General features: G+C 40.6%; 1 protein-coding gene across 2 annotated transcripts in view; it reads left to right on the top strand.

Annotated features, from left to right (window-relative positions):
- The window catches only part of slc6a11b (solute carrier family 6 member 11b), a 29,524-nt gene extending 17,961 nt beyond the window's left edge, over nt 1-11,563 (top strand). For both annotated transcript variants that reach the window (XM_049022107.1, XM_049022108.1), the window contains exons 9-15: nt 750-874; nt 2,396-2,508; nt 3,856-3,993; nt 6,048-6,150; nt 6,542-6,642; nt 8,150-8,320; nt 9,790-11,563. In XM_049022107.1, the coding sequence (XP_048878064.1) occupies nt 750-874; nt 2,396-2,508; nt 3,856-3,993; nt 6,048-6,150; nt 6,542-6,642; nt 8,150-8,320; nt 9,790-9,942 (904 nt within the window). In that variant the 3' untranslated portion in view covers nt 9,943-11,563. The remainder of the gene's footprint in view (nt 1-749; nt 875-2,395; nt 2,509-3,855; nt 3,994-6,047; nt 6,151-6,541; nt 6,643-8,149; nt 8,321-9,789) is intronic.
- Nucleotides 11,564-27,496: the final 15,933 nt, after the last annotated feature.

The raw sequence follows: 27,496 nt of genomic DNA, 5'->3' as shown, positions 1-27,496 counted from the left end.
GAATAATCATTAATGAGTCATATGTTATTTTTAAAAAACCTTTACATATGAGCATCTTTCTACATGCTCCTGGTGCCCAGTAGCCAAGCCATAATGGTACAATGAACAAATGCATTTGATTGAATACAGGAACTTCAATTGTACATTGCTGCTTGAAAGAGTGTAGGAGTTACCTTATGGAATCACAAGCAACAATAATATTGTTCTATTGATTTTGCTCTGGAACAGCTAAACATTATAGGTTTCACATTTAGAGGGCTGTTAAGACTTGCAACTGATAGCAATTTTTAGCAGCGAGTAACTTTGACTACTTTGACCTTCATGGGCCTTGTGATAACCAAATAAGTGCCAGGTTTACTCTGTTAAATACCCATTAAATATTGATTATCCATGGAGTAAACCTCAGCTAAGTAACATGTGGTCAACTAATGAGTAAAAAGGATGTGAGACTACATTATCCTTGAAATTCGCTACGCAGTTGTTAATATAGTAGCTTAGTATATAAACGTATAAACACCCTGTATCATAGTGCAAACAACAGAGCTGTGTTTGTTTTCTATTTTGTCCTTTTATTGTTTGACGTATGTTGGTTGGCACAATTGGGCGATTGACAGAATTTTCACAGCATTTCTTAAGCTCAGCTGTCATTGACAAAACGAGAGGCTCACCCAGATTAATGGGGGATGGAGGCATGGCGGGGCGACCCAAATGGGCCACTCATGACGTTAACACCTGGGTGTCCATTGCAGGGACTGTCTCATGCTATGCTGTCTGAACAGCGGCACCAGCTTCGTTGCCGGTTTCGCCATTTTCTCTGTGCTGGGATTCATGGCGTACGAGCAGAACGTGCCGATCGAGGCTGTGGCCGAGTCAGGTAGGTGCCGACCTTCATGCCTCAGAGTTTCTCAGCCCAGTCCTCAAGGACCAGCAGACAGGAGCGTCGGAAACGAGGGGATGCACCCCCCCCCCCCAAATATTAGCAAATCCCGCCCCCCCTTCTCAAAAAAATGAACATGAACAGATAACTCTTTAGGGCTGATCGATATTGCAATATGGTTGGGTTTTGAGATCGCACGAATTACGAACGTGCTTCTTATCTTTCATTGTGAATCCTTGTCTTTCTAAGGCCAATTCGAGTACAAGGATCAAACATAAACCTGCCGAAGATTGTAGTCATATATCAGATGAAATCTTATCTTGAAATGTTATCATATGGACCAGTTTTTTTTTTTTTTACATATTTTTAATTGTGAAACTGGATTCTAAACATTAATTAAATTAAAAGATAAAGTGATCATCCTTTCATGGTGCCACTATTACATGTGTGTCCATTGCGATGTCACAATACACACCCCCACCCCAGCAAATTCCTTCCTCCCCCAATCTAAGATTTCTTTCGATACCACTGCAGACGGTGAAGTATTGTCATTGTTGAGACATCAAAGCACACAATGCACAATAACAAAATGCGTCCTCTGCATTTAACCCATATATGACATCATGACAGAGCAGAGGGGCAGCTAATTCAGTGCCCGGGGTGCAGGGCTTGCGGGCGGTACCTCAGTGGTACGTTGCTGGTCAGTGATTCAAACCTGCATCCTTCAATCACAAGCATGCTTCCCTAACCATTAGGCCACCACTGACTACATTATCGCTCCGCCTTAGCTCTCAGCATTCATATACAGGGTTATTACTTGATTGCTTGGTTCAGGTGTCCTGGTATCTGAGAAACAGCGATAATGTTTACAGCCTGGGTCCCAGAGGACTGGGTTGAGAAGCTCTGCTCTACTCGACATAAGGATGTCTAATTAATCTAATAAGGCATCATTCCGTGTTTCTTGTCTGCGTTGACTCCGAAGACCCTGAGAGCATGTCTAAGTGACGCATCACCTGTTTTAGTTTTTGTTCCGTAATTTGTGCCTATTCATCTCATTGTTCTCTACAGGCATCACTTTGAATAGCAACGTTTCTTCTGTTTAATACACTAATCGTCAGTCGTGTCACAATGTTTGCAGTTTCAACTATAAAGGTTACCCATATTAACTGTTATATACCCACTTGCCTTTTCCAGAGGGCTGAAGGTGAGCGATCTGCCTGTTACCATAGCAACCAGCAATGAGCTTGATTTTTTATTTATTTCCCCCCCACCCCCCACCTTGTTCCCAGACAGGTCTGTCAGTTTCATACAGACGCCGATCTTGTTTCGCATGCCGCCTGTATCTAAGGACAATACTACGTGTTTTTTTTTTTTTAAGCTGTCAGAGCGTGTCCTTCGTACTGAGGGAACCCTCTTGATTTTGGACTAGGAACTGTAGGCTTTCTGAGAAACTGCACTCATCTTCAAATGCAGGTGCCCCTGCTTGACGCAACGTGTTAAATGCGTTCTGTCTTGCAGGACCCGGCCTGGCCTTCATCGCGTACCCCAAGGCAGTAACCATGATGCCTCTCTCTCCCCTGTGGGCTTGTCTGTTCTTCATGATGCTCATCTTCTTAGGTCTGGACAGCCAGGTAATGAAAAGCCTGCAATGGATGCATAACGGTGAAACTGCAAATAAATATATTACAAATAGCGGCGTTTCGGTACATTTTGATCGCATGGTATCTGTGTGGGATTTCCCACGAGGGGCGTCCAGATGTCCCAAAGAAACACCTACACATAAGGCATGGAGGAAAATGTGCATTTATCATATATAGTTATTGCAGCCAGAATTCCTCATAGCGCTGACATACAGCATTTTAACTTGAGTACCATAATGAAGTATTTAGAGTACCACAATGAAGTACTTAACGAAAAAGATAAGAAAAACATTTTAATATCATCAGAGAAACCAGAAAATGAGTGTCTGCAAACTCAAAGAAAAAACATATTAATTTGGTGTAAAATTAGCACTCAAAGTGACCAAGGATTAAACCTGGTGACACTTGCGATATATAGAACGGGAGTCAAAGAAACTGAGAGCAATCCGCTTATAGTGACTCGACGGACGGCCACAGACGATATGCTGCATGCGGGGTGCTTTGAAATCTCAGTCGGGAAGAAAAGTCGAGCTTTCAGATGCCAAGGATATCTTGTTCTGTGCAAAAACGAACACATTAGCCATGTTCAGCCCGCCTACTCTTAGGCAAGTCTGACAGTATGAAAGGAGAAGAATTAGCTGTAACGGGAGGAAACAAGTTTTGAAGGAATTGCAACTCTTCAAGAGAATATTAACAAAAAAAAAACCATCAAATATGTTAAGGTCATAAAATGAATGAGACTATAAAGCTAGTTGCCTTCCAGTAGCATGCGCTGGTGTAACATCCTACGTGGGCCCTGTATACTGTACATACTGGGTGTGTCCATTTAAAAAAAATCTTTCTCATTTAAAATGTAAAATTTTATGTTAAGCCTGTTGATTACCAGTCAGGCATTTCGACCATACTGTATGTGATTACTGACTGAGCTTGTTAAAGCATACTTTGGATTTATTCGAGTTGTTGGAACGTGCATTTGCAAATAATGTTGCTAATAATATGTGCATATTTAATTAAAACTGGTTTGTAAGAAGACAAACCAGTCAGCCTGGTTATTTGAGTGCAAGAAATGGACAGCATGCTCAGTAAAACATTGTTCTGCTATATATATATATATATATATATTCTGAGCCTCAGATTGATAACATATCATTATCAAATATCGCATAAAATCATCACCACTACAGTATACTGTATGTGAGCCATACAAAATGATCAATCGCACCTGTAAGAACCCAGTTTCGCTTAGTCCCAGCTACGCGCACCACAGAGAAGGTATACAAACCCAACATAACACATCAAAATGTGTAATTACGTCTTTTCTGTATTTCTTTCGCACAGTTTGTCTGTGTAGAAAGCTTGGTGACCGCCATAGTGGACATGTACCCTGGGACCTTCAGGAGAGGGTACAGACGAGAGCTCCTCATCCTCTGCATGTCAATAATCTCCTATTTCCTCGGCCTGATTATGCTGACGGAGGTAAGAATTCCATTTCCCTGATTAGGAATTAACATATGCGCACGGCCCTATTTCTTGTGTTATTTAATTCATTAAATGCCAATTCGTTCATGCAACTGAAAGATAAAACCAAAATGGCTACCGTAGACAATCCACTTAGATGTTAGTTTTTTACGAGACGATCAGGTCCACACGCTGATGATAAAATCACTTGGTACCACTTGCTCCTGCTAACTAAATCTAGAGAATTTTGTCTCGATGCACGTAACTGTGGCTTCCTAACATTACCTACAAAAATATATATATAATGTGATGCTTGTAAGGCGTTACTTTCCACGCTGTGGTCTACAGAAGATGCTATGCTTAGTGCTGAACACAAGAGGGCGCTCATAACAATGGTTATCATTCCCAACATGAAAAGCAAGCATTCACGCCTCAAGTGTGGAGGCTCGTTTTCCGAACAATTCTTGCTGATCGTCAGCATATTCCAAGATAGATTTTCCTCTCTGTTTAATTTAGAGATGTCTAAGCAAGGCCCTGGGGATTTAGTCTGGCTCGGTTTATATGTAAGCAGTGCCTGTAGGGGTTCACTTCGGACTTATAGACTTTGCAGTTATATGTGAACACGCTGGCAAACTAATGAATTGTGTGAGTACAGCAGGTGAAATTTGGGTGAACAATTGCATAAGCTTCCTCAAGATAAAAATAAGTTATTCTTACGAATGCCTAGCGAAGCAGATGTTATGCTTCTCATTGTCCATAGAAGATCCAAATTAAGTCTACAAAACGTAGATTGAATACCTCATATACTCTAGCTGTTTCACCACATTATGTGATGTTTGCACAAATCGGATGCCTTCTTGGAAAGATTTTGATTGATTTGGCTTTTGTTACAGCTATCTAAAATGCCACGTGAAGGATCGACTGCACATTAAACACATTAATACACATTAAAATAAAATTTTTAGAAAATTAGAAAATTATCACCTTATTTCTTGTACTCTGCCATTTGAAATCAGACTCGGCCATCCAAAAAACACTTCCGTTTATGCCAGGGAGCAACGTGCACTGCGTTAGGCCCCCTCTAGTGGAGACCACAGCTGCTGGAGGACACTTGAGTAGTAGCCATTTGTAATGCACTGGCTGACTGAAATCCCGCCCTCCCCATGCAGAACAATGTCTATTTATTCTGCTGCTCTGGGACTTTCCCAACTGACACAATTCACATGCCGAAATCATCCCTGCTGTTACTATCCAGTCTAAGCGTGATTTGGCTGTACTAACCAGGCTGCATTCTAGAAGAGCCCAGTATTCTCCTTTTAACATAGCAGTGATAAGAAAGAGCTCCATCCAGGTTTTATTACCAATATGTTCTTATTATGGTATGTTAGACTGCAAAATTATCCCCAAGGCAACATATTAGGGGTGGTGTTGTTGGAGTGTAAAGAATGGCATTAGCATGAAAATGGTTTGAACGAGAGTATTAAAAAAGCTTTTTTTTTTCCTCAGAACAACCTTATTATGTCAATGCTTCTCGTAATGCTTGCGAATACAGATAATAAGCAGTTTACTGTAGATACATGATATAGTTTATGCATATATGTGGAGTACATTCTGTCTTCAGTTGTTCCACAGTGCCCCTAGTGTCACAATTTAGTATAGACAATTCAGTAACATAAAGCATTCTCAGTGAGTAACACGTTAAATTTTAACTCAAACGTACCCTTTTCATAGGTGCCAAGGTTTCCGAAATTTCCTTCTAGACTGATCATTTAATCTCAAAATATATGTATTGGTCAACAAACAATAGTGCAACTGCAAAAAATCTGATTTCTTAGGGAATGATGGATTTTAGTTGTATTGAGACTCATATGCAAATTACTTTATGATGTTGACTACCTAGTGATCCAGCTTCTGCAGATTATCAGGTATGAAATAGATCCAGATCCAGGTATAAAACAGATCCTGGTATAAAACAGTTCCAGAATTCTCATGCCTGCCTAATATACCAATATGAGTCTGTTTTTGCTGATGTTGTCAGCTGATCATGCTGTTTACTTTGTCTCCATCCTCAGGGTGGAATGTATGTGTTCCAGCTGTTTGATTCCTATGCCGCCAGTGGGATGTGTTTGCTGTTTGTAGCCATCTTTGAGTCCATATGCATTGGCTGGGTATATGGTAAGTAACACGTAGCTTTGATTTTCCAGTTTTCGTGGAATAATTATCATCCTATGCATTTTACACTGTCTGTTTACTCTGAAACATACCTTAAGATTTATATAATGGTCAAATCCTAATGAACATCACAAACAGAATAAAATTTTTCAAGGACCATTGCTGTTCTTACTGTGCCCCCTGCTGGAGAGACACTCCAATTACATGTTGCTTTTCATAAATGGATGTAAAAGTCTTTTCCGGTGCGTTAAAAATAGAAATCATCGAAACACACGAAATTGTGTGAAGCAAAGTGTCAGTCATGTGTAACAGTTGAGTGGATTTGCTCCCCTGTTTGCAGTGTGTTTACAAGTTTTGAGGCACTGCTGAAAGTGGATGTATGGGTTCATTGCAGGTAGTGACAAATTCTACGCTAATATCGAGGACATGATTGGCCACAAGCCAGTCTTCTTCATCAAGTGGTGCTGGATGATCCTGACCCCAGGAATCTGTGCTGTGAGTCCCATGCGTTACGTGTAACAATAATAATGCAGGACCTGTGTGTGTTTGAATGCAGAATTCCCGTCAAATCCTGCTGATCAAAGATGCTCGCCTTTAACAAAATTCTCTAAGATATTCCATGGATAATTCCAATTACCCATAAACTGCTGCTTAGCCTGAGCAGGGCTGTGGGGGAGGGAAGCTGGAACCCATCCCAGGCAGTATAAAGCACAAATCTGGGATGCACTTTGGCAGAGGTATACATTTCAGATCCAGAAAGTAAAAATTCAGCTAACCAGTTGAGTACTATGTGATTGTGACTCAACTTGTGTGACTCAACTGGATGGTTGAAAGAAAATCTTGGTCTGAATTTTTACTTTCTGGACCTGAAATGTCTTTGGACAGGATTGTAGCAGGATACATGCTTACAGTTGGGGACAGGGCATGGTGCAGTGGGTTAGGCCTCCGCGCCTGTTACTGGAAGATTATTGCTTCAAACCTTGGAAGTCACATCCCCGATGGGTAACTGAGCAAGGCCCTTAACCCCCTGCAATGCTCATGGGGTGCTGGGAAAATGCCTGACCTGAGTCCAAGCTTTGCTCTCATCCGTGTGAGTGCGTTTAGGTCTCAAAGGACAGCAAGAGAGGATTTGTGAATAGAAGTGTTTTACGCTACCTTTACTCACATTTGTTCAAATAGTGCATAAGTTTTATTTGAATCATGCACCCCCTATGGGCAATTTGAGATAACCAATCAGATTGAAGAGGAAGTGGGTCCAAACAACTACAGGAGGCGGGACCAAGGCATCTGATTGATTGGTACCACCTCCTCTAATTGCTTGGACCCACCTCCTTTACAGTCTGATTGGTTCACTCTCTGAACCAATCATTTATCATTCTGCCCTCAGAACACTTTTGTGTAAGTAAAACTCCCATGAGTGTTTGGACTGTGGCAGGAAACTGTAGTTACAGCTGTGGAAAAAAATTAGACCACTGTATGTTTTAGAACAAATCTGCATTTTTAAATCCTGGTTTAATCGTGGTTCTGCTGGCAGAAGGCTACACTGAGCAGCAGGTTGCTTCCAGGTTAAAAATTTGCAAGACAGCAGCACACAAGAATAAGATGAAGCAGGAGACACTGGGAACGACCAGAAACCAGTCAGCTAATGGGCAGAAGTGACTTTCTAATGCCAGAGATGACCGTTTACTTATCCGACAGTTTCTCATGATTGCACGGCTATATCAGGTACCTAAAAGCAGGACTGAAGTCCCATGAAGCAAAGACGAAACACTTAATGAATGAGAAACAGGGAAGAACCAGGCTGCCGTTTACAAAAACATATATTATCCACAGACGCACACCCATAAGAGATGTGGGGCCACCCTCTAATCCGCCATGCCCCCCCCCATCATAATGTCATGTCAAACCCGTCCTGCCAGGTCCAGCCAGAATCTCCTTTTCCCAGGTATCCTCAGCGGATTGCACTTGTGTCATACTTATATTGATTCTTTTGTCTTTCTAGGGGATCTTCCTGTTCTTCTTGATCAAGTACAAGCCCCTGAAGTACAACAACGTATACACATACCCAGACTGGGGCTACGGTATAGGCTGGATGATGGCGCTCTCCTCCATGGTCTGCATTCCGCTTTGGGCCATCTTTAAGATCTGGAAAACAGAAGGAACCTTTAAAGAGGTAAAGTGGGAATCGTCCTCCAGTGTTAAATAAGCATTTGGTCTTATTCTGTATTGAAAATTAGTCTCATTCATTCTAACTAAAGGCTGGATGCTAGTCCATCACAAGTCATCTACAATTGTAAGATACAATAGCTGCATGTTTTTGGAATGCCATAAATACCAGGGTATGTGAGGAAAACCACATGGGGAGAACATGTAATCTCTCTCTCTCTCTCTCTCTCTCTCTCACACACACACACACACACACGCACACAAAGGTTTGTAATTTTGTCTTTATGGGGACTCTCCATTCATTTCTGTTGGGAAAACTCTTATCCCAACATGACGACTTTAACCCCTAATCAGCCCTTAACCATAAGTAACCAAACAAAATATGAGACTTTTGGCATTTTTTGTTTTTTGACTGCATTCACAAATTTTTTTGGGAACCTGAAAATTGGTCCATGCAATGTCAAGATAACAGGTTTTAACCACATTGTGGGGTACATTTGGTTCTCTCATTTCAATGTAATATAAACATAATACACACACACACACACAGGTTTAGTCAAAAAGAAATAGCCTTATCATCGCACATGAATTCTTGAATTTTATGCATTCGTTGCAAGAAATTCGGTGATGTTATGAGTTATGAAGAGAATGTGACCTTTTGAAAAATGCTGTGAGCAGTTAAAAGTTTTTATGGTATGTTCAGTTCTGGAAATCCGGAAATCTCCGTCTGGGACACTGTTCAGAAAATCCTGATGTGCCTCTTAAATAAGGTCTTTCGTATTTCTATGGTGAAAGGTTCCACTGGAAATGGCAGCGAAACTCAGCTGAGCTGCTGCTGTGCTGTGGGGTTTTTTAGCGCATAATATATGCTTTGTAATTACTCTGCTGCTGTAGCTTCTCCCGTGGCAAGACGTTATGCAATTTGTGAATTTAGTGTCCTAAACTGCAGGGTAGACACGAGGTTTGCGAACCGAATGTATTGAATGTATTTGTCAGAATGCGATGTCCTTTGAGATTATTTGACTTGTGACAAGGTCAGCTGCGAGAATGTTATTTATTCCTTATTGATTATTTTCTGTTTAGTGTTAATGCAATGATTTAGATTGCTTTTAATCACACTATTTTTCTGTGTGGTTTGCTCTAGAGGAATCTGAGCACAAATGATATACTGTAGCGGTTGTCATAGTCTTCTAACTAGATATTTCATTGAAGTAAAGCATCTTGATTTTTCGTCTAGCTAAGCAGTGTTGGGCCTTGTTAGTACTAGACTGGAATACCTGAGAATACCAAGTCATCCTGGGATAGGGTCCAGACCCCAGGGACCCTGCATTAGGACAAGCAATTATAGAAAACGGATGGATGGATGGATGGATGGTTGGATGGATGGATTTGGTATGTTGGTTGCAGACAAAGCGCCTTGCTCGTTTCCCCAGCTTCAGTGCAGTCACACAGCCTTTGAACTCTTTCCCCCGACAGAGAATTAAGAAGCTGACCACGCCCTGCCCAGACTTGAAGATGAGGGGTAAGCTGGGAGGCAGTCTGAGTCCGTACGCTGTCAATGACTGTGACGCCAAACTGAAGGGTGACGGAAACATCGCCACCATCACAGAAAAGGAGACACACTTCTGAGCGGCCAGGAGCAAACCTTAGTCGCGCCGTGCCACACCATGCCACGTCACACCATGCCACGGAAGTGACCGCAACCATCAAGGACATTGGCGAAAAGCAAGCGACAGTAGGAACAAATTCCATTGTGCGTTCTTACTCTGTAAAGAAGCAGAAAAGGTCATAATTATAGAGGCTCGCTTATTTTGCACAAACTTCATTAACCGGTTCATTTTAGGTCAACATTACGTAATAAATAAAATCTACTCTCTTAATGTTACAATTATATAAAAATATAAAATGCTCAGACCTGATAGTATTTAGTCAAACTTTGTGACAGTAGTAAATGTTTACTGTTAGGAGGACGCCAATGTATAATGTGCTGTAAAACTTTTATACTTGGACTTGTACAGTATAGGTGTGTTTCTAATGTCTAGGTTAACTTGGACCATCCCAAATTGTAATGTATGTCTACGTGTTGAGCGAGCATCCCATCCTTGCTGTTATCGAGTGGGAGGGCTCTTCACTCTGGCCCCGGTCATAATAATCACATGTAATGTAAGGAATGGGGCTCGGAGACCCAGGGTGGGTTAGGGTTAATCTGTAGTATCACCCTGTCAGTCACTGCCTGGTCTTAAGCCAGTGCGTTAAAGCCAGTGGAATGTTGGTTAAATTACTTGTGTTTGATAAGACATGATACCCCTGCTCAACGTGGATTTCAAAGCCCAATTTTGTCAATCAGAAGGTCCACTTCCCACACTTCCTGTTCCTACTTTGAGTCACTTTGCAACTCGCGGGGCGAGTTTACCACAGTATTATTTTTTTCCTAGGTTTTTTTTTTTTTTTCCAAAGGCATAGAATTCTGTTATTTCACAGTGATTAAACTGAGTTTAATCAAGTGTGACAGAAAGAGGACAGAGGTGGGGGGGGGGGGGAGGGATTTATCGTGACGTTATCTGCCGTAGCTGTGAATCAAAATACAGTCCTGCACATGTCTAAAATCCACGTGTTCCTATCACCCAACCACCCCACCCATACACTGTCGATGTTTAACATGGATTTTACATTGTAGTAGTCTTACACACGTACGGACCTGTGCACCTAGAGGGCAGCATTCGCTTGACACTAGGTTGGTGGGCCTCAGTGGGTTTTTAGCTGTTTGCGGGCCCTCGCTCCGTGGCCATGGCTTTCGGTTCAGAAGCCAGACCGAGGTTTGCTGCATCTCGAAGCTCTCTAACTCTCCACCCACATCCTGTTTGTGTGCTGCTGTTATCGCTGCTGCTAAACGGTCACGAGCCTGTGGACTCTGTACACATGCATGCTCCTTTGGTGTGGTCTATCCCATCATGCATCACTACTCAAGTTTGTGCTAGGTAAACGTGCACATTTAACTGACAATTAACATTTTTGATAGGTGTATATTTTTCAATCTTGTTAGTCTGTGTACTGTTTCTTGAGAAAACATGTAAAAGATATCCACACACCTGTGAAGACTTTTGCTATGTTGTACAACAATTTGTCATTTTGAAGTTTTAGCAGTATAATGAAAATGTTGTAAGTACTGTTTTACACAGATTTTGGTATTCACAGGGCACAAAATTTTATTGTCTGTTTACTCATTTTTGAAAATAAATATTAAAAAGGATGTTAGTACTCAGTCCCTCATTTTTGCTTAGCTAAAAACAGAGACAGAAAAACAAGAATGGAAGATTGGTGAGTGACAGGAAATAACTATATATGTTGACTCAGATTTTGAAAATTAAAGTTTTTTTTTGTGCCCAAGGGCACATTTTCACAAATGTAGACAGGAAAACAGAATAAATGTGATTTGCGGTTTGATCAACAGTGCCAATACTTCAGGGCAGGAGACCCTTCAAAAGAGCTTGTCGGAATTTTTGCCAGTGAAGGTCTTTAGCCTGCAGTCAGTAGGAACGGCACGGCTGATTTGTCGTGTCACATTTAAATGTGGATGAGCGGTGCCCTGAGGAGCAGCTAATATACTACCACGCCACCCAGAATCCCGGCATCGCCCAAAGATGATGACAACCTAGATACAATGTGATGGTTTCATAATCTTCAGGACCTAAAAATGGAAACTGCAGTATATGCAGTGCATTCTGAAACAGTACAGAAATACACACAGTAAAGTCTGTAGAATTTGCCTATGCATATACCCCGTCTATTCTGTATTTTGATTTTAAATATTAACATTACAAGCGGACTTATGACTGACATTTGTCTATTGTGATGTATTTGTGATGTAATTAGGCAGCAAAATGGCATAATTCTTTGACTGCTAATAATGCCCCTCCCCCCCACGTGCCCCTTTTAGCGAGTAACCATATATGCCGCATGCCTACCAGCATTCCTCTTAGGCTTTATTGCTCTTTACTTGCCTTTTTTTGCGCAAGGTGTCGGCAGCACACTTTGAGCATAAGAAAGGGAACAGAACTACAGTATGCGCTGGTATTATTGTACTAGGCAATCAAAGCGCCGGAGCCGCCTCTCCGCTCCATCGGAAAGGCGGGGAGCGGCGGGGCTCTAATGGCATGCAAATGACGGCTAGCGGAGCCGATAAGCGGTTCACGGAAGCGGAGACGCTCCGCATCGGCACCACCGGGTTCACGGACTCAAAATCGCTTTGAGAGTATGATTGCTCTCTGGGCCGAGCTAAGACCAAAGAGGACGGGGGAAGTGGAAGAAATGCAGGCCGAGAATACAGTTTGATAAGAAAATCCTATTTATAGACGTGGGCTGGAGGAAGATGATTTAAACTCAGATAGGCATCTTGAAAAGCATAGCAGCTCTAGAGCGGGCTGTAGGCTCTGCGATGTCACGTGACCGCCAGCCGAAAGACACGTGACACAACAGCCGTTCTTTTGTAGTCATTTGTTTCATCGCTCACTAATACTGTTAAGAAGAGAGATATATGGTTCCATTCTTAATAAAAATGTTTTTACGATTTTTTTCCATTTATTTATTTGCATTGTAGTTACGTTTAAATGAAATAACCATGGAAAAACAACATGTACTAGATGAAACTGCAAGTACCCTCGTTCTCTAAGTCTAACCATTTTGTTTCCTGTTATTCGCTTTATTTGATTTAATACCGTTGTTTGCCCCCTTCATCTAAAAAGCAATTCTTAGTACTCTTTACTTTTTTTGTAATTTTCAGAAAAATATCATACGATACTTTTTAAAAAGTATTCTTTGCTTTTATTATGATTTTCATTATTAATAATTCCTCACCATAAGCTTCTTATCGAATCAAAAATTGTCCTTGTTGTGGTCTACTTTTTTAAAATATTGTACTGTATATTCGTTCAAAGTGAATAGATGGTGAGTGATAAAGGCTCACTTATAATGGAAATTATGCTTGACTGAATTCCTTAGTTTAAATCAATATGTCCCGATGTCCAAAACAAAAGCAAGATAGAATTGATTCGGGCTGCATACTACGAATGAAGTATATTGATTACTTTATAGCTGAATGGTTGGTTTTAAAATAGACTGGCTTTCATTGATGGACATCAAAAGGTCATGTCATTTAATTACAGTTTTAGGGTACCTGGCTGCAACCTGACATGCCACAATGTAACAATTGCACTTGATATATTGGATTCATGGAGATTTTTAAAGCATCAATTTTTGTCATATATATGATATTTTATTTAGAATAGATCATTCTGCTCAAACGCAGTGTCTACAAACACACTGTTTTTCTGAAAATGTAAACCCAGAATGGGAGAACTTATTGAGTAATATAAAACTCAGTTGTACAACTTTACAATTGCATAGCAAAAACAGCATCTTTCAAAATTGTATTTTTTAAAATTCATTTAAAATATGTGTTGAGTTATCTCATGGAATATTCAATATTTAGAAATCCGTATGGGACTCCTATCAGTATTCTGCCTTAGTAATATTTAGAAATATTTTCCCAATTCCACTGAGCCTACTAATGTAGATGTTATATATATGACCTGCTGGCCAGTCTTGAATCACTAAATTGGTCAAATAACATGGTTTGGTTTGTGACAAAGAAAATTATAAATAAAAGACTCTCTAATTTGGCTCATTGAAGCGCTGAATATTTTATATTTGGATTCCAAATTGAAGCTTCCAAGACTGTGCCCACTGATCAAACCACCATTGCAAATGGATTTTGTAATTGGTATTATATACTGTAGAAGCAGGAAAAAAACACACAAAATAGCTGCTGTAAAATCAGACTCGTTTGCACAATACCCAATGTCTTAATGCGTCTCTAGGGGGCACCAAAATCAAAAAATGAAATTATTGTTTGAAGTGATCGGCCTGCCTTCATCTGCAAGCAGTATCATTAAAACAGCACATATGATACTTTATGTGGAGCACATTTTTAATATATTTTCTATTACATAATATTCTAATGAAACAGTACTCTTGAAAGTATGTACATCATACATATATTTGAAAAGATCCAAAAAATAAATAACGTCTAACCATTTGAATAGGTTGCTATAGAAATTCCAGTCTCTAGTTTCATGAGGAATCTGCTGATGGAAGTGTGCGTGTGCCCTGCGATGGGCTGGCCTGCGGTGTTTCCCCGTCTTGCGGCCATAGCTTCTGGAATAGGCTGTAGTCCCATTTTACTCTACATGGGTATAAAAATAGGTGAATGTAAGTATTCTCACCAGGTTAAGGAATAAAAATCCCTCTTACTTTGTATTCTTCTCCTCAACTCAAAAATCTGGGTAGTGAACAGGTTTAATAAAATATATTGGCTGGATAATATTTTGAAGACACTAAACAAGTGTATTATTCAATCTACAATTGTAATAAAAAGTTTGTTTGAACAATTAATTTCTACTTGATTGGCTTCACAGCAACAATTTAAATTGCCATATGTTTATTGAACGAATGATTTAAGCAATTAAGGTATTAGATAAAGTGACATTTTAGAGAAAGACCTTTTGAAAAGATGATAATTGTATTGTTCTAATCAATTCAGGTATGGTTGTATCTGTCCTCAAACAAGTGACTGGAGCTGTAGGGTGACAGCTAAGGATCTGCAGACATCTCTCTTACTTGACAATGTCTGATGTCTTGAGTAATAAAAAGAAAAACAATAAATAAGTGTGGAGTTAGTGGTTACCTTGGAGGGAACTGCTTTTCTTCAAAAATCATCTCATCTCAAGTTCACTAAAGAGTCCCCCAGCAGTACCGGAATAATATTTTATCTACAAATTAAACAAAAGTTGAACTTTGTGGTAAATGTACGCAACACCATATTTCAAGAAAAGAAGACACTGGCTACCAACACCAAAACCTCATGCTACAGTAGCTGTGAAGATTGGTGGCATGAGACTGCTTTCCTGCTTTGAGGACAAGATGGCTTACAGTCACTGAGAGTCCAAGGAATTCCAAGTTGCTCCAGAAAATTCTACAGCAGAATCTCAGAGCAACAATACAGTATGTGATCAAAAACATCAAAAGAAGTTGGATCAACATGACAAGGATCCTGAACATAGGAGTAAATCATCCTGTTCAATGAAGGAACTGAAGCAGATTTGTTGAGACATTAGACCAAAATACTTGCTAACTGTTGCAGAGATCTGACCGGCAGCTACACAAACAATTTGTTTGAGCTTATTGCCAATCAAAGAGATTCTACTAGTTATGATCTACAGTATAAGGGTCCACATACTTTCTCAGTGATTGTATAAACAATCTGTTCACTAATGCAATAGCAATGCAGAATGTTAGTGTTGTTAAGATCACATTCTTGGGACCATTCATGTACATAATTCCAGAGGGTTCGCAAACTTTTTCTCGCAAATTATGAATATGGTTCAAATCACTGCTTTCTCACCATAAAGTTCTTTTAGACATTTAAATCTATAATTTCAATCAGTCAGATATTGCAAGTTTTAATGATGGTTCATGGATATTAAATATTTACTACATTGTTTTGGTAAGCTTATCTGTGCATTCGGACCTCTACTACAGCTCACTGTGAGTAATCTGCTCTGGTTTCTATAGTAACAGTACAATACTGGAGCACAGGGTAACAAGGCAATCTACTACATAATGAAAAAATGAACACAAAGAAAATGGAGAGACCTCGTTCCACGGCACAGGGGGAGAGGAGAGCGTTGAATACAGAGGATTCTGGGTTTTATTTCCTACCAGAAATGAGAATCTGTTTCAGTTGCAGTTCCTAAATTACATTGTTCATCAGTTGATAAAGTCAAATCAATTACCTGCATACCCACAATCTAAAATGTTCCTTAAACATAAACATTGCAAAACCTTCATCTTTCATAAAATAAAAAGCTATTGCCTGCAGAAGTTAGTTATTTTAATAAGCTGGGGCACATCCTTTATCAGCGAAGAGTACAATCAAATATTTTCTGTGCTTGCTAATCACTGTCTCGCATCTTCTTTGAAGAATTCCTCTCCATTGTTGCTGAAAGACCAGCTTCGGCTGCTCTATGCCTGTGGCCCGTCTTGCATGAGCGGGCAACTCAATCTTTGTCACAAGTCCTCTATTGTGCTGAGGTCTGTATATTGATTCACATGGAGAAACATTCAAGGTTATCATCATGCTCCGGCTCAAGGATGCAGGACATTGTCCTCTGTTTTGTTTTGATTCTAAATCTGTGGTTCTTTCAATAATAGCAAATTGCCTGGTTCATTTAATAGCAGGCCCTAATTATATAACTTACGCCACTCTGCTTTTCCACTGGGATAGTATTATTTTGGTAGCAGCCATCTCCAGAGATTGTCATCAGAGCATTTAGGTTGTGACTCCATCCATCCAAAGAACATTCTAGTGAAAATCAACAAGATCATACAAGTTATCCATTGCAAATTTAATATGAATAGTGAAGCTCACTCATGATCAGGGGAGTATCATTGAGATTCTGGGTTCCCTGACAAATTGTCACCTTGGGCCTCCCAAATCTGCTAGGATTATTCATGTAATTTGACATATTTAAGGGCACTTATCATGTACTGGGCCCCCTGAATCTGATAGGATAGTAATACCTAATCTGGGTCTTGGGGACCCGGGGACAGTCCACGTTTTCATTCCTTCCCAGATTCCAGAGCAAAAAATTGGACTGTCTGGCAGGAAGCTGGGAGGGAGCAAAAACATGGAATGGCTGTGAGTCCCAGAGGACCGCTTTGGAAAACACTGCACAAGGGTATTCATGCCCCTCTGACACCCTGCCAAAGGCTGAGCTGCCATACAGTATATTCCCCTGATTCTCAAAATCCTGTTGCCTGGCCTTTGACTCTAAGCTTTTCTTTTCCCAAACTTACGATTTTTCCACTTTGCAGAACTTTAATGGATCAAAGAAGAAAATGGTACCTGAGGACACAATCGTAAAAGGGGGTCTGGTTTCCAATTTTTGGATAGATATGATGGGACATGTGGGTGTAACTGGATAGATTGGTTCAGAAATTAGACAGAAATTAGATATCACTCTCATTTCCATGGGCAGATTTCATCACCGCCAGCAATGAAGTGACTGTTGCTTCATGGCTTGTGTGTTGACCTTAATAAGCCAATATTCCATGATAGTAATATTATGGACATGCCATCCATCAATTTTCCAATACCCTGCTATAAGGAATTGGAGTAATGATTTCAAGTTGACCAATTTTTTCCCTTTGATATATGTAATTCCTAGAATCCTGAGTTATCACTCACTGTTAATGGACATGTAGTGAGATTCTGCTATCACTGTTATGATTATAGCATAGATTACTATTTTATAGTTCTAAGTCCTCTAAGTGAACCTTAAAAAACTAACATTCCCAGTGTATTCAGGGATGAATACACATACCCTCCCATTCTTATAGCATTTGTATGCCAAACACAAAAAATAAACTACTAGGTAACACTTTACTTAAAGCAGTCATCATAATGCATTATATATACCTTCATAATGCATAATAATGCATTCGTAAAGTATTATAAACATGAGTATAACTATTAATAAAAGGGCATAACACACTACGGCCATGTCTGTTGTGTATTGTGAATGCTCTATGAAGCTCTCATCAATAATGCACTACAAATACCTTCATAATGCATTATAATTGTCAGTATAAGTCATTGTAATGTATTATGAAGGTATTTATAGTGTATTATAGATGAAAGCTTCATAGAGCATTCATAATGCATAATCAGCATGGGCTGTAATGTGTTATGCCTTTTTATTAATAGTTATAGCTGTGTGTATATTACTTTATGAAAGCATTATAATACATTATGAAGGTACCTATAATGCATTACAAATGGATGCTTTTAGTAAAGTGTTGCCAAATACAAAAACACATAAAAATTCTATATAGAGAGATAAACATCGACCATTTACAAAGCAGAAGTTCTGATTGGCTAAACACTGCTGCTCACTGTGAAGGGCAGCAGATGGTCTCTCCAGAGCTGGGACCATGAGTGTCTTTGAAGTCCAACCAAAATCCAACAAATAAAAAAGTGCATTGCTGTCAAATTACACCTCTGCATAACATCATGGTAAAAATACTACAAAAATCAAATGTGCACAAGAGTACTAAGCCACATATAAGACAGCTGTCTGTGCATATTAATGCAGTATTATAGTTGAGGTTAAGGAAAATTGCTGTGAAGATTAAAAGCATTATTTACACAAAAGCATAATGGTCTTGGGCAGCACAGAGAGTCTGGCAGAGCTGATGATTGCTGATTACAAATATTACGTGTAGAGTCTCTGGAGTCACCACAATGGCCAACCATTGTAGGGGAGTGTTTCAGGAAGGTACCCAATGCATCAGAGAAACTTAGGAGAATCTATAGCCAGACATCTGACTGGCAGAGTCAAGCACTATTATGTCCTATGAAGACTTATCATATGTTGCAGCACACCTGCCTGGCACTGAAGAAAGAAAATAGATATCAGTCATTAATATACATTACATGTGTTAAATGCTTTAAACTTTCTTCTTCTCCTATGAATCAAGTACATCGCTGGTGTTGCTGGTTTGTTTGCTGGTATCATCTTCAAGTACTCCTACATCATAATTAAAATATTTTTTTTTTATTGCAAAGGCATACAAATACATGGCATACCACAATATTTGGATTTTTTTTCCCTAAGTAAACTTCGAATTCGGGTTACGGCAAACCAAAGCAAGTTTTGGGGGGTTGTTTTTCAGCAAGGCCTTTAATCTGACCCTGCTATCTGAAAAAAAAAGTATGCCGCTTTTGATTAAACTGTTTACTAGATAAATAAAATGTAATCTAAAAATGTCACTTATCATCATAAGTGTGTAAAAAAAAAAAAATTGGAAGCCACATTCCTCTTTTTGTTTCTAATGAACTACACTGGGTGCAGAAATGCTTTTGTAACAGATTTGGGGGGGGGGGGGGGGGGGGTTAATGGAGGAGAATCAGCAGGTAAACGAGTGGTGGTATGACTCTTAGCGGACTTCAAGCACCCTAACTAATCTATAACCAAGCTGAAATGCATCACTAAGGCTACCGAGCAAGGAATGGAATTGAAATGTGTTATGGATAATGTGATGTGGTCACATGTTACTGTAAAATGAAACAAGACCATCAATGGATTTCCTGACATGACTCACTACTCAAGTAGGATGTTGTTCACTGAGTCATTTGAATATTCCTTCCTTCCACGGAGCTATAATAATAATGAAAAATTGCCCCTTAGATACATTACATACCATTATTTATCCCTTTCAAAGATACATTCATTTTTTTTCCTCGTATGTTCCTCACAACAGCATTTTGAAATGGTTATACTCTTTTCATAGAATTTCCCTGCAGTATTCCATGAGTTTTGGTGTGAGGCAATTTTGTTGCTGTTTATCTTACTTATCTTACTTATGATACAGTTCCATTTATACCGATAATCATCTCATCCCACTAAAAAGAGCATATTGGACACCTAAAGGATTGAACTTGTATTATCAAGAAGCTCATTTCCATTAACACAATGTTAAAGGCTAATTAAATATAAATATAATTAGATATGATTCAATATGTTTGTCAATTAAGTGAGTTTCATAATTATTAAAAGTAGTGGCCCTAGTATTAGACCTTGGGGAACCCCTGGTACTATAAGAGGTCATGAAGTGTTGAGATCTATTCAACTTTAAAAGCTTTAAGAAATAGGTGTCAAACCTGTTAGACACTTTAAAACCTGATGATTAACTAAATCAGAAGGGAAAAGTAGGAGTTCTCATGATGATCAAAAACTGTTATACTGTACAGTATACTCTTTTGGGAGAAAAATAAAGTCAAACTTTTATAAGCTAAATGTCTTATCAAATCAAACATGAAAATCACCGCATGTATCATTACATCAGATAATTGGTTTTCTCATATCAGACACATATGTAGTAAGTTTTAAAGGGAATATATATACTCCAATCAGCCATAACATTACAACCACTGAGAGGTAACGTGAATAACATTGATTATCTCTTTACAATAACACCTGTCGAGGTGTCATTACATATTTGATATGTTGGAAGCAAGAAAAATGACAGGCATAAGTGATTTTGACAAGGGCCAAATTATGGTAACTAGAGGACTGGGGCAGAACATCTCCAAAATGGCAGGTCTTGTGGGATGTTCCCAGTATCCAGTGGTTAGTACCACCTAAAAGTCATGGGTGCCCAAGGGTCATTGATGCATGTGGGGAGCGAAGGCTGGCCCATCTGGTCCAGTCCCACAGGAGAGCTACTGTAGCACAAATTGGCAAAAAAAGCTAATGCTGGCTATAAGAGAAAGGTGTCAGAACACAGTGCATCACAGCTTACTGCGTATGGGGCTGTGTAGTCACAGACCAGTCAGAGTGCTCATGGTGACCCCTGTCCACCACCGAAAGCACCTACAATGGGCATGTGAGCAGCAGAACTGGTCCAGGGAACAATGGAAGAAGGTGGCCTGGTCTGTTGAGTCACATTTTCTATTACATCATGAGGACGGCTGATTGTGTGCGCATGGTTTGCCTGAGGAAGAAATGGCACCAGGATGCACTATGGGATGAAGGCAAGCCAGTGGAAGCAGTGTGATGCTCTGGACAATGTTCTGCTAAGAAGCCTTGGGTCCAGGCATTCATGTGAATGCTATATTGACGCGTACCACCTACCTAAACATTGTTGCAGGACAAGTGCATCCCTTCATGGCAACGGTATCCACTGATGGCAGTGGCCACTTTCAACTCCACAAAAATTGTTCAAGAATGGTTTGAGGAACACGAAAAAGCATTCAAGGCATTGACTAGCCTCCAAATTTCCCAGATCTCAATCAAATTGAACATCCGTGAGATGTGCTTCACAAACAAGTCCGATCCAAGCAGGCCCCATCTCACAATTTACAGGACTTAAATGATCTGCTGCTAACGTCTTGGTGCCAGATATATACTGTATATATATATGGGAAGAAACATTTTACTATAGTATACCTAAGGGGGCATACTTTTAGTACGTACGCACGGAAGGGGGGGGGTCTAAAAATTTGACCGAATTTTGCGTACGTGTGCATATGCTGGAGGGGGGGGGGGGGGGGTGAATCAGTTTGAGAAATTTCAAAATTAAGTGTTTCGTTCACGATACCTGATCTGCTGGATTGCATTCCATACGTGCATATAACTCAAAATGCTACATGAGTTTTTTAAGACGATCGGACTCTGTTTAAACAATATCTTATAGACGATCTAAAAAAAACAGGTTTGCAATGCACCACGGACCTCCGAAATATCTGGTTTAAAAGGCGCTGTAACATTATGGAAATGGCGATCCATTTCGTTTTATTTGAAAGTGATTTTATTACAGTAAATCTCATGACATCATTCTTTTGTTATCCCTAAAGTTAACAGGAACGTTTGTAGCTCCAAAAAGCAGTGCATAAGTCGACTGACGATCGCCCATGCGTACGTACGTGGGGGGGGGGGCGGTCAACTACCCAGCGTACGTGTGCATACGGGGGGGAGAGGGGTCCAAAAAATCGGTAAAATGTGCGTACGTACTAAAAGTATGGCCCCTAACCTAACAAACATCATAGCCTAGTCTAGCCTACCTTAAACATGCTTAGAACACTTACATTAGCCTACAGTTGGGCAAAATCATTATCACCAAGATTATTTTATAGTAAAGTGTTGAATAACAGGGATCATCATAATCTGGGGAGCGTCCGTACATGTGTGTGTGTGTGTGTGTGTGCGTGTGTGTGTGTGTGTGTGTGTGTGTGTGTGTTTGTGTGTGAGCGGGTATACCTATCCTTATGGGGACACAACGTTTTTTTTCCCTTATGGGGACCGGTTTCCTGGTCCCCAAACTCTATTTTATAAAAATTAGTGACTGCTATGAAAAAAACTAAAAATGCAAAAACTCTTGTATTTTGTTTGGTTACTTATGGTTATGGTTAGGGCAGGGTGGGGGTTAAGGTTGTCATAGTTAGCCGTAGCATTTTTCCCATAGAAGTGAATGAGCGGTCCCCATAAGGATAGGTATACCCTACATGTGTGTGTGTGTGTGTGTGTGTATAAAAAAGCTACAACAACTTATTAGACACTTATGTGGGCTGGTGACAGACATCCTAATCACTAAAATAGCTGCCAAATAAGATTATGGCCTTCTCTCCCAATCCTTGAACTAACTAAAGCGTATTACAGGATTTTTAATACATCACTGAATCCCTAAGCATATAAACAATTTTTGTGTGATCTGCCTCTGCTGTCCACCCACTGACACTAAATAGTTCTTCTATTTTAGCTACCTTGTTGTAGGTCAACCTAGAAAGATTATGGAAAAATAGGAATGTTATACCAGGGGACTCTGAACCCACAATGTATGAACCTTGTTAATCCAACTATTTTCAATTCTGCTTGTCCAGCAGAGGCAATTCTAGGGATAAAACTCCATGGGGCCCCCCCAACTCCCCCTCCCTGACATGGTAAAATTCATTACCTTCATTTGACTGTGAAGTATAAAGGAATAATCAACAAAGAGAATAAAACACAATAAACACAAGACCTTTGTTATCACGTTTGTGAAAAACAGAATACACTAAAAAAGTAGATTTCTCATTGAAATGTACTATGTAACAGCTTGGGGCCCCAGTCCATTGCCTGCCTTGCCTCTGCTGTTGCTCTGCCTTTCTTGTGCAGTATAGGGTTTCCTATCCCAGGGGACACCCCAGATTAAACACCGTGTCATACCAGGCAGACACAAACTACAGGCACCCTGGTTTACCTAGATCACATTCTGAGTGCAAGGCGAACATACCAACTCCACATAGACAGAGCTTGCAGTGGAAATGAAACCCACAGCCCTGGAAGCGTACAGCTACAGTACTGCCTAATGACCCACTGCCCATATTTTACATCCAGCTGCTATAAGAGTTTGGGTTGTGCCATTCAGTATCATAAACCTTTAAACCTTGAATTGAATTGAATTGAATTGAGTTGAATTGAATTGAATTAATTGTGTGGACATTTGTGTGTTTTCTTCTTTTTGTCTTTGGTGATATATTGTCATATTTGCATCAATCCGTGTCTTGTTTATATGGGAATTTATGAGGTATTAGATAAAAAATGTAGTTATTTCGGGCTTATGTTTTGAAAAGTCCAACAGAGACTTGATAGAAATTCAGGCTTTTACCTTGTATGTACAGTACAAACAGACAAAGTAATATCTGACTCAGTGTGTCATTAGAGGATTCACGCACTGTGTGATGGGGTGAGACATGAGAAAGAACAGACTAATAACATAGCTTGGCTAAATATTCACGGCAATAATGTCATGTTTTGTTATTAATACTACATTCTCACTCATCTTGGTTGAGAAAGATGACTTATAACTCTTAATGTAAACTTAAAAATGTGAAGAGTTTTCAGCATATAATAGTAGGTGCTGATAGATGTAACTGTAAATGGTCATTGTGCTTGATTATGTTACAAATCAGGAATATAAATTATACGACTAATTTTATAATTACTTTTATGTGTAATTTTATTTCAGTAGAATATTAACATTTTTTAAATTCATTAATACTTTAGGCCAGAACTATTCAACTCGGGACCTCAATTCCATATCCAGGCCGTGTTTTCACTTCTCCCAGGTAGTTAGTTTAATAATTACTGATTCTGATTGGCCACGGAGGCCTCACACTTGGCTCACAGGCGAAGGAAGGCTGGAAAATCAGGAGGGTTCGGATCTTAAGGAGGATGAGTCCCATAGCCCTGCTTTAGGCAGTTTGGGATTAATATTCCCATTTCATGGTTTCCCCGTGTTACGTGGCTTTTCTGTGGATGCTCCAGGATTAGTGGCTCATTGAATATATCCATCTTCCATCACTGCTTTCTCTCATGGAGTCTGGAGCCCATCCCAGGGAGCAGGGAGCATGGCAGGGTACACTGAGTGCTATTACACAACATATGCTTACAGTACAAATATTTACATAGCATAGTGTAGCACGGTAAATTAAGGATCTGTGCTTGTGCCGTGAAGGTTGTGGGTTCAGATCCTCTGAGAAGACATACCACTGTCAAGCCGTTAACCCCCACTGGCCCAGGGGAGCTGGCTGGTCCTGCTCTCTGATCCCAACCTGTCCTCACTTGTATGTCACTTTGGACAAGAACATTTGGTAAATAAATATAATGTAAGATATACATTAAAAAAAGTACACTCCAGTTTTCCTGGGCTTTTAAATATTCATTAGATGATTATGCATTTGTGCAGCAGTCATTTACCACTGCACTTGAGCTTTGTGGAAACGCAGCGGTGTGGTCTGGTCGAGATTCGGAAAGCCGTGTTCCCAGCTGGCCCGGAGGTACTTGGTGTTCTGCCTGTAACTGTAAGGGACGCCTCTCGGTCGAACCTCGGGCACTCTATTACCACGAGGATTATAAGGGTAGGGTGGCTGCCCAGAAGGGAAAGCAGTTTCAGGACAGAGGAGGGAGAGCAGATACTGAGCTGGGTAAGCGGGAAGATGATAGCGAGGCAGATACAAGTGGAAGCTAAGGACCCTGGTTCTGTCAAGGAGACAGAACCAGGAAGCACTGCTCTAGTTTATTTTAGATTTCTGTGTGCTGCTGTTGGCTGTCAGCATAAAGCACCTGATATTCACATTTTATTTATTTAGCAGACATCTTTATCTAAAACGTTGGACTTTTTTAAGAACGCAGGACCAGACGGTTCCTGGAGGATTTCGGGGGTTAGGGGCCTGGCAGTGAAATCATCCTGAAATTTGGAAGACAGCATGAGCCACCATGCTTTAGCGGAGGATGGATGCCTCACAGGAGCCAACCGGGAGAATAATATTAGAAATGGAGGGTTATAATGGATACACAAAAGAGAGGGTCCCAGGGCTAGGCTGTGCTCAGGTGGGATGCTTCCAGAGGTGGGTGTTGGTGGACCTTTGGTGTGAGGAAATCCAGGGGCAGGTGTTTGTGAGATGGAGAAGAGCAGAGGGGCTGCATCAGGTTGTGGGCATCATTCCACTGGAATCTGGGTTCTGTCTGGTTTCCCAGCCCAATAGGAGATTTTCTCCTTTTCGTGGACACGCCTTTCACGGCCTGCCTCCTCTCCTCTTGCCAGACTAACTCCCCTAATCAGTGGCTTGCAGTCACGGTCGATTATAGGTGGAGCCCACATCCGGCTATTCACCGCCCCGGCGTTGAACTCTAACAGATGGCCACTGTGCTTTGTGCAGCAGCTCATGTGAGGCTACAGCGGCGTAAAAGCGGGGGAAACAGGGTGAAAGAGTGGGGTCCACCACCGTCTAGCACCAGCTGGGGTTAAGGGCCTTGCTTAAAGGCCTAAAAGTAATATACAGCTGACCCTTCTGCATCACGACTTTCCCCATCACGGACCTAACCCGCTACTACCCGGAGAGAAGCATAAAGCTCCTTTACTTTTAGCAGGTGAACCAGAAACAGAATTTTGGATTGACATCAATTAGCCCGACTTGCCTTTCTATTTCTGCCACCCGCTTGATTCCAGAACGTTCCAGAGCACGCGTGTGACTAAGTGCTGTGATTGTGAGCCGTTTCCTGCAGCTGTCCTGCACGTGCTCACAGAGCCCAGGCATGGCTCCAATGTCCAGAGGAACTTCGCTGATGGTAAATATTAAGTAGGTTTAGCAGCTGCTGCCAGTTCCGCCCATCTGCTTACTTCCTTAACATCTGCTTAAAGTGTAGTGGGAACGCTACAGCAGTCCATATGTCCGCGGATGATTAACATGGGCTCGTCACGGTCCCATCACCGTGGCCCCTCTGAGGGCAGATGCCGTCCCGCGATCATCAGTATGCCTTGATCGCAGAGAAGTTCAACAGGGATATTTCCACAGATGGTCAATTAGTCGTCTAAGATGTTTCGTGTTGCCATGACCAAATCTGCTGAAAGAGAACTTTAAAAATAGGAAGTGCTGTAAGATTTTGGGGCCAAATTTTAATGAAAAGCGAAGTGTCTCTTAATATCACCTCAGATCCCAAATTGGTAAAAAAAAATTAAAATACAATGTCCATAATCAGTCCACTGATTTTAATGCATGTGCAACTTGTGCTAATTTTGTTCCGCAAAATTGTTGAATGTAACTCTTAAAAATACTGGAGAATTAGAGGCATGTTCAGTCAGTATCTGACTGCATACATAGTGTCAGCCACCAACAGCAAAACACCATCCACACTTGAAATTTGTAGTTCTTCAAGTCATGTCAAATCAAGTCAAACTTTATTGTCATTTCAAAGTATGCAGGTACACAGTGAAACAAATTAGCATTGTACGATATCTTAAAAACGCCTTTACATACAACATGTCAAAGTATACACACAGGACAATAATGAATGAATTAATAAATACACAATATGGACAAAAGTATGGAACACCCAGTCATTACACCCACAATAACTTTAATGACATCCTATTCTAATCCATACAGTAGGCATCAATATGGAGTTGGTCTCCCCTTTTGCAGTTATAACAACTTCTGGGATGGGTTTCCACAAGATTTTGGAGTAGGAATTTTTGCCCATTCATCCAGAAGAGCGTTTGTGAGGTCAGGCACTGATGTTGGACGTGAACGCCTGGCTTACAATCTCCGTTCTAGCTCATCCCAAAGGTGTTAGATGGGGTTGAGGTCAGGGCTCTGTGTGAGCCAGTCAAGTTCTTCCACACCAAACTCACCCAACCATGTCTTTTTGGACTGTTTGTGAACTGGTTCACAGTCATGCTGGAACAGAAAGGGGCCTTCCTTCCCCAAACTGTTCCCACAAAGTTGGAGGCATAGTATTGTCCAAAATGTCTTGGTGCACTGAAGCATTCAGAGTTCCTTTCACTGGGGCCAAGCCCAACCCCTGCAAAACAGCCCCATACCATTATCCCTCCTCCACCAAACTTTACAGCTGGCACAATGGAGTCAGAGAGGTAATGTTCTCTTGGCATCCGCCAATCCCAAACTCAGTCATCAGACTGCCAGACAGAGAATAGTCACTGGTGCTCCACACTACATGTTTCCATCGCATTTGTTGATGTGACGCTTGCATGCAGCTGCTCGGCCATGGAAGCCCATTCCTTCATG

The sequence above is a fragment of the Brienomyrus brachyistius genome, chromosome 8, assembly GCF_023856365.1.
Source record: "Brienomyrus brachyistius isolate T26 chromosome 8, BBRACH_0.4, whole genome shotgun sequence".
Classification (NCBI taxonomy): Eukaryota; Metazoa; Chordata; class Actinopteri; order Osteoglossiformes; family Mormyridae; genus Brienomyrus; species Brienomyrus brachyistius.
Note: the sequence above shows the minus strand (reverse complement) of the source record. Positions and strands in the feature narration are given on the sequence as shown.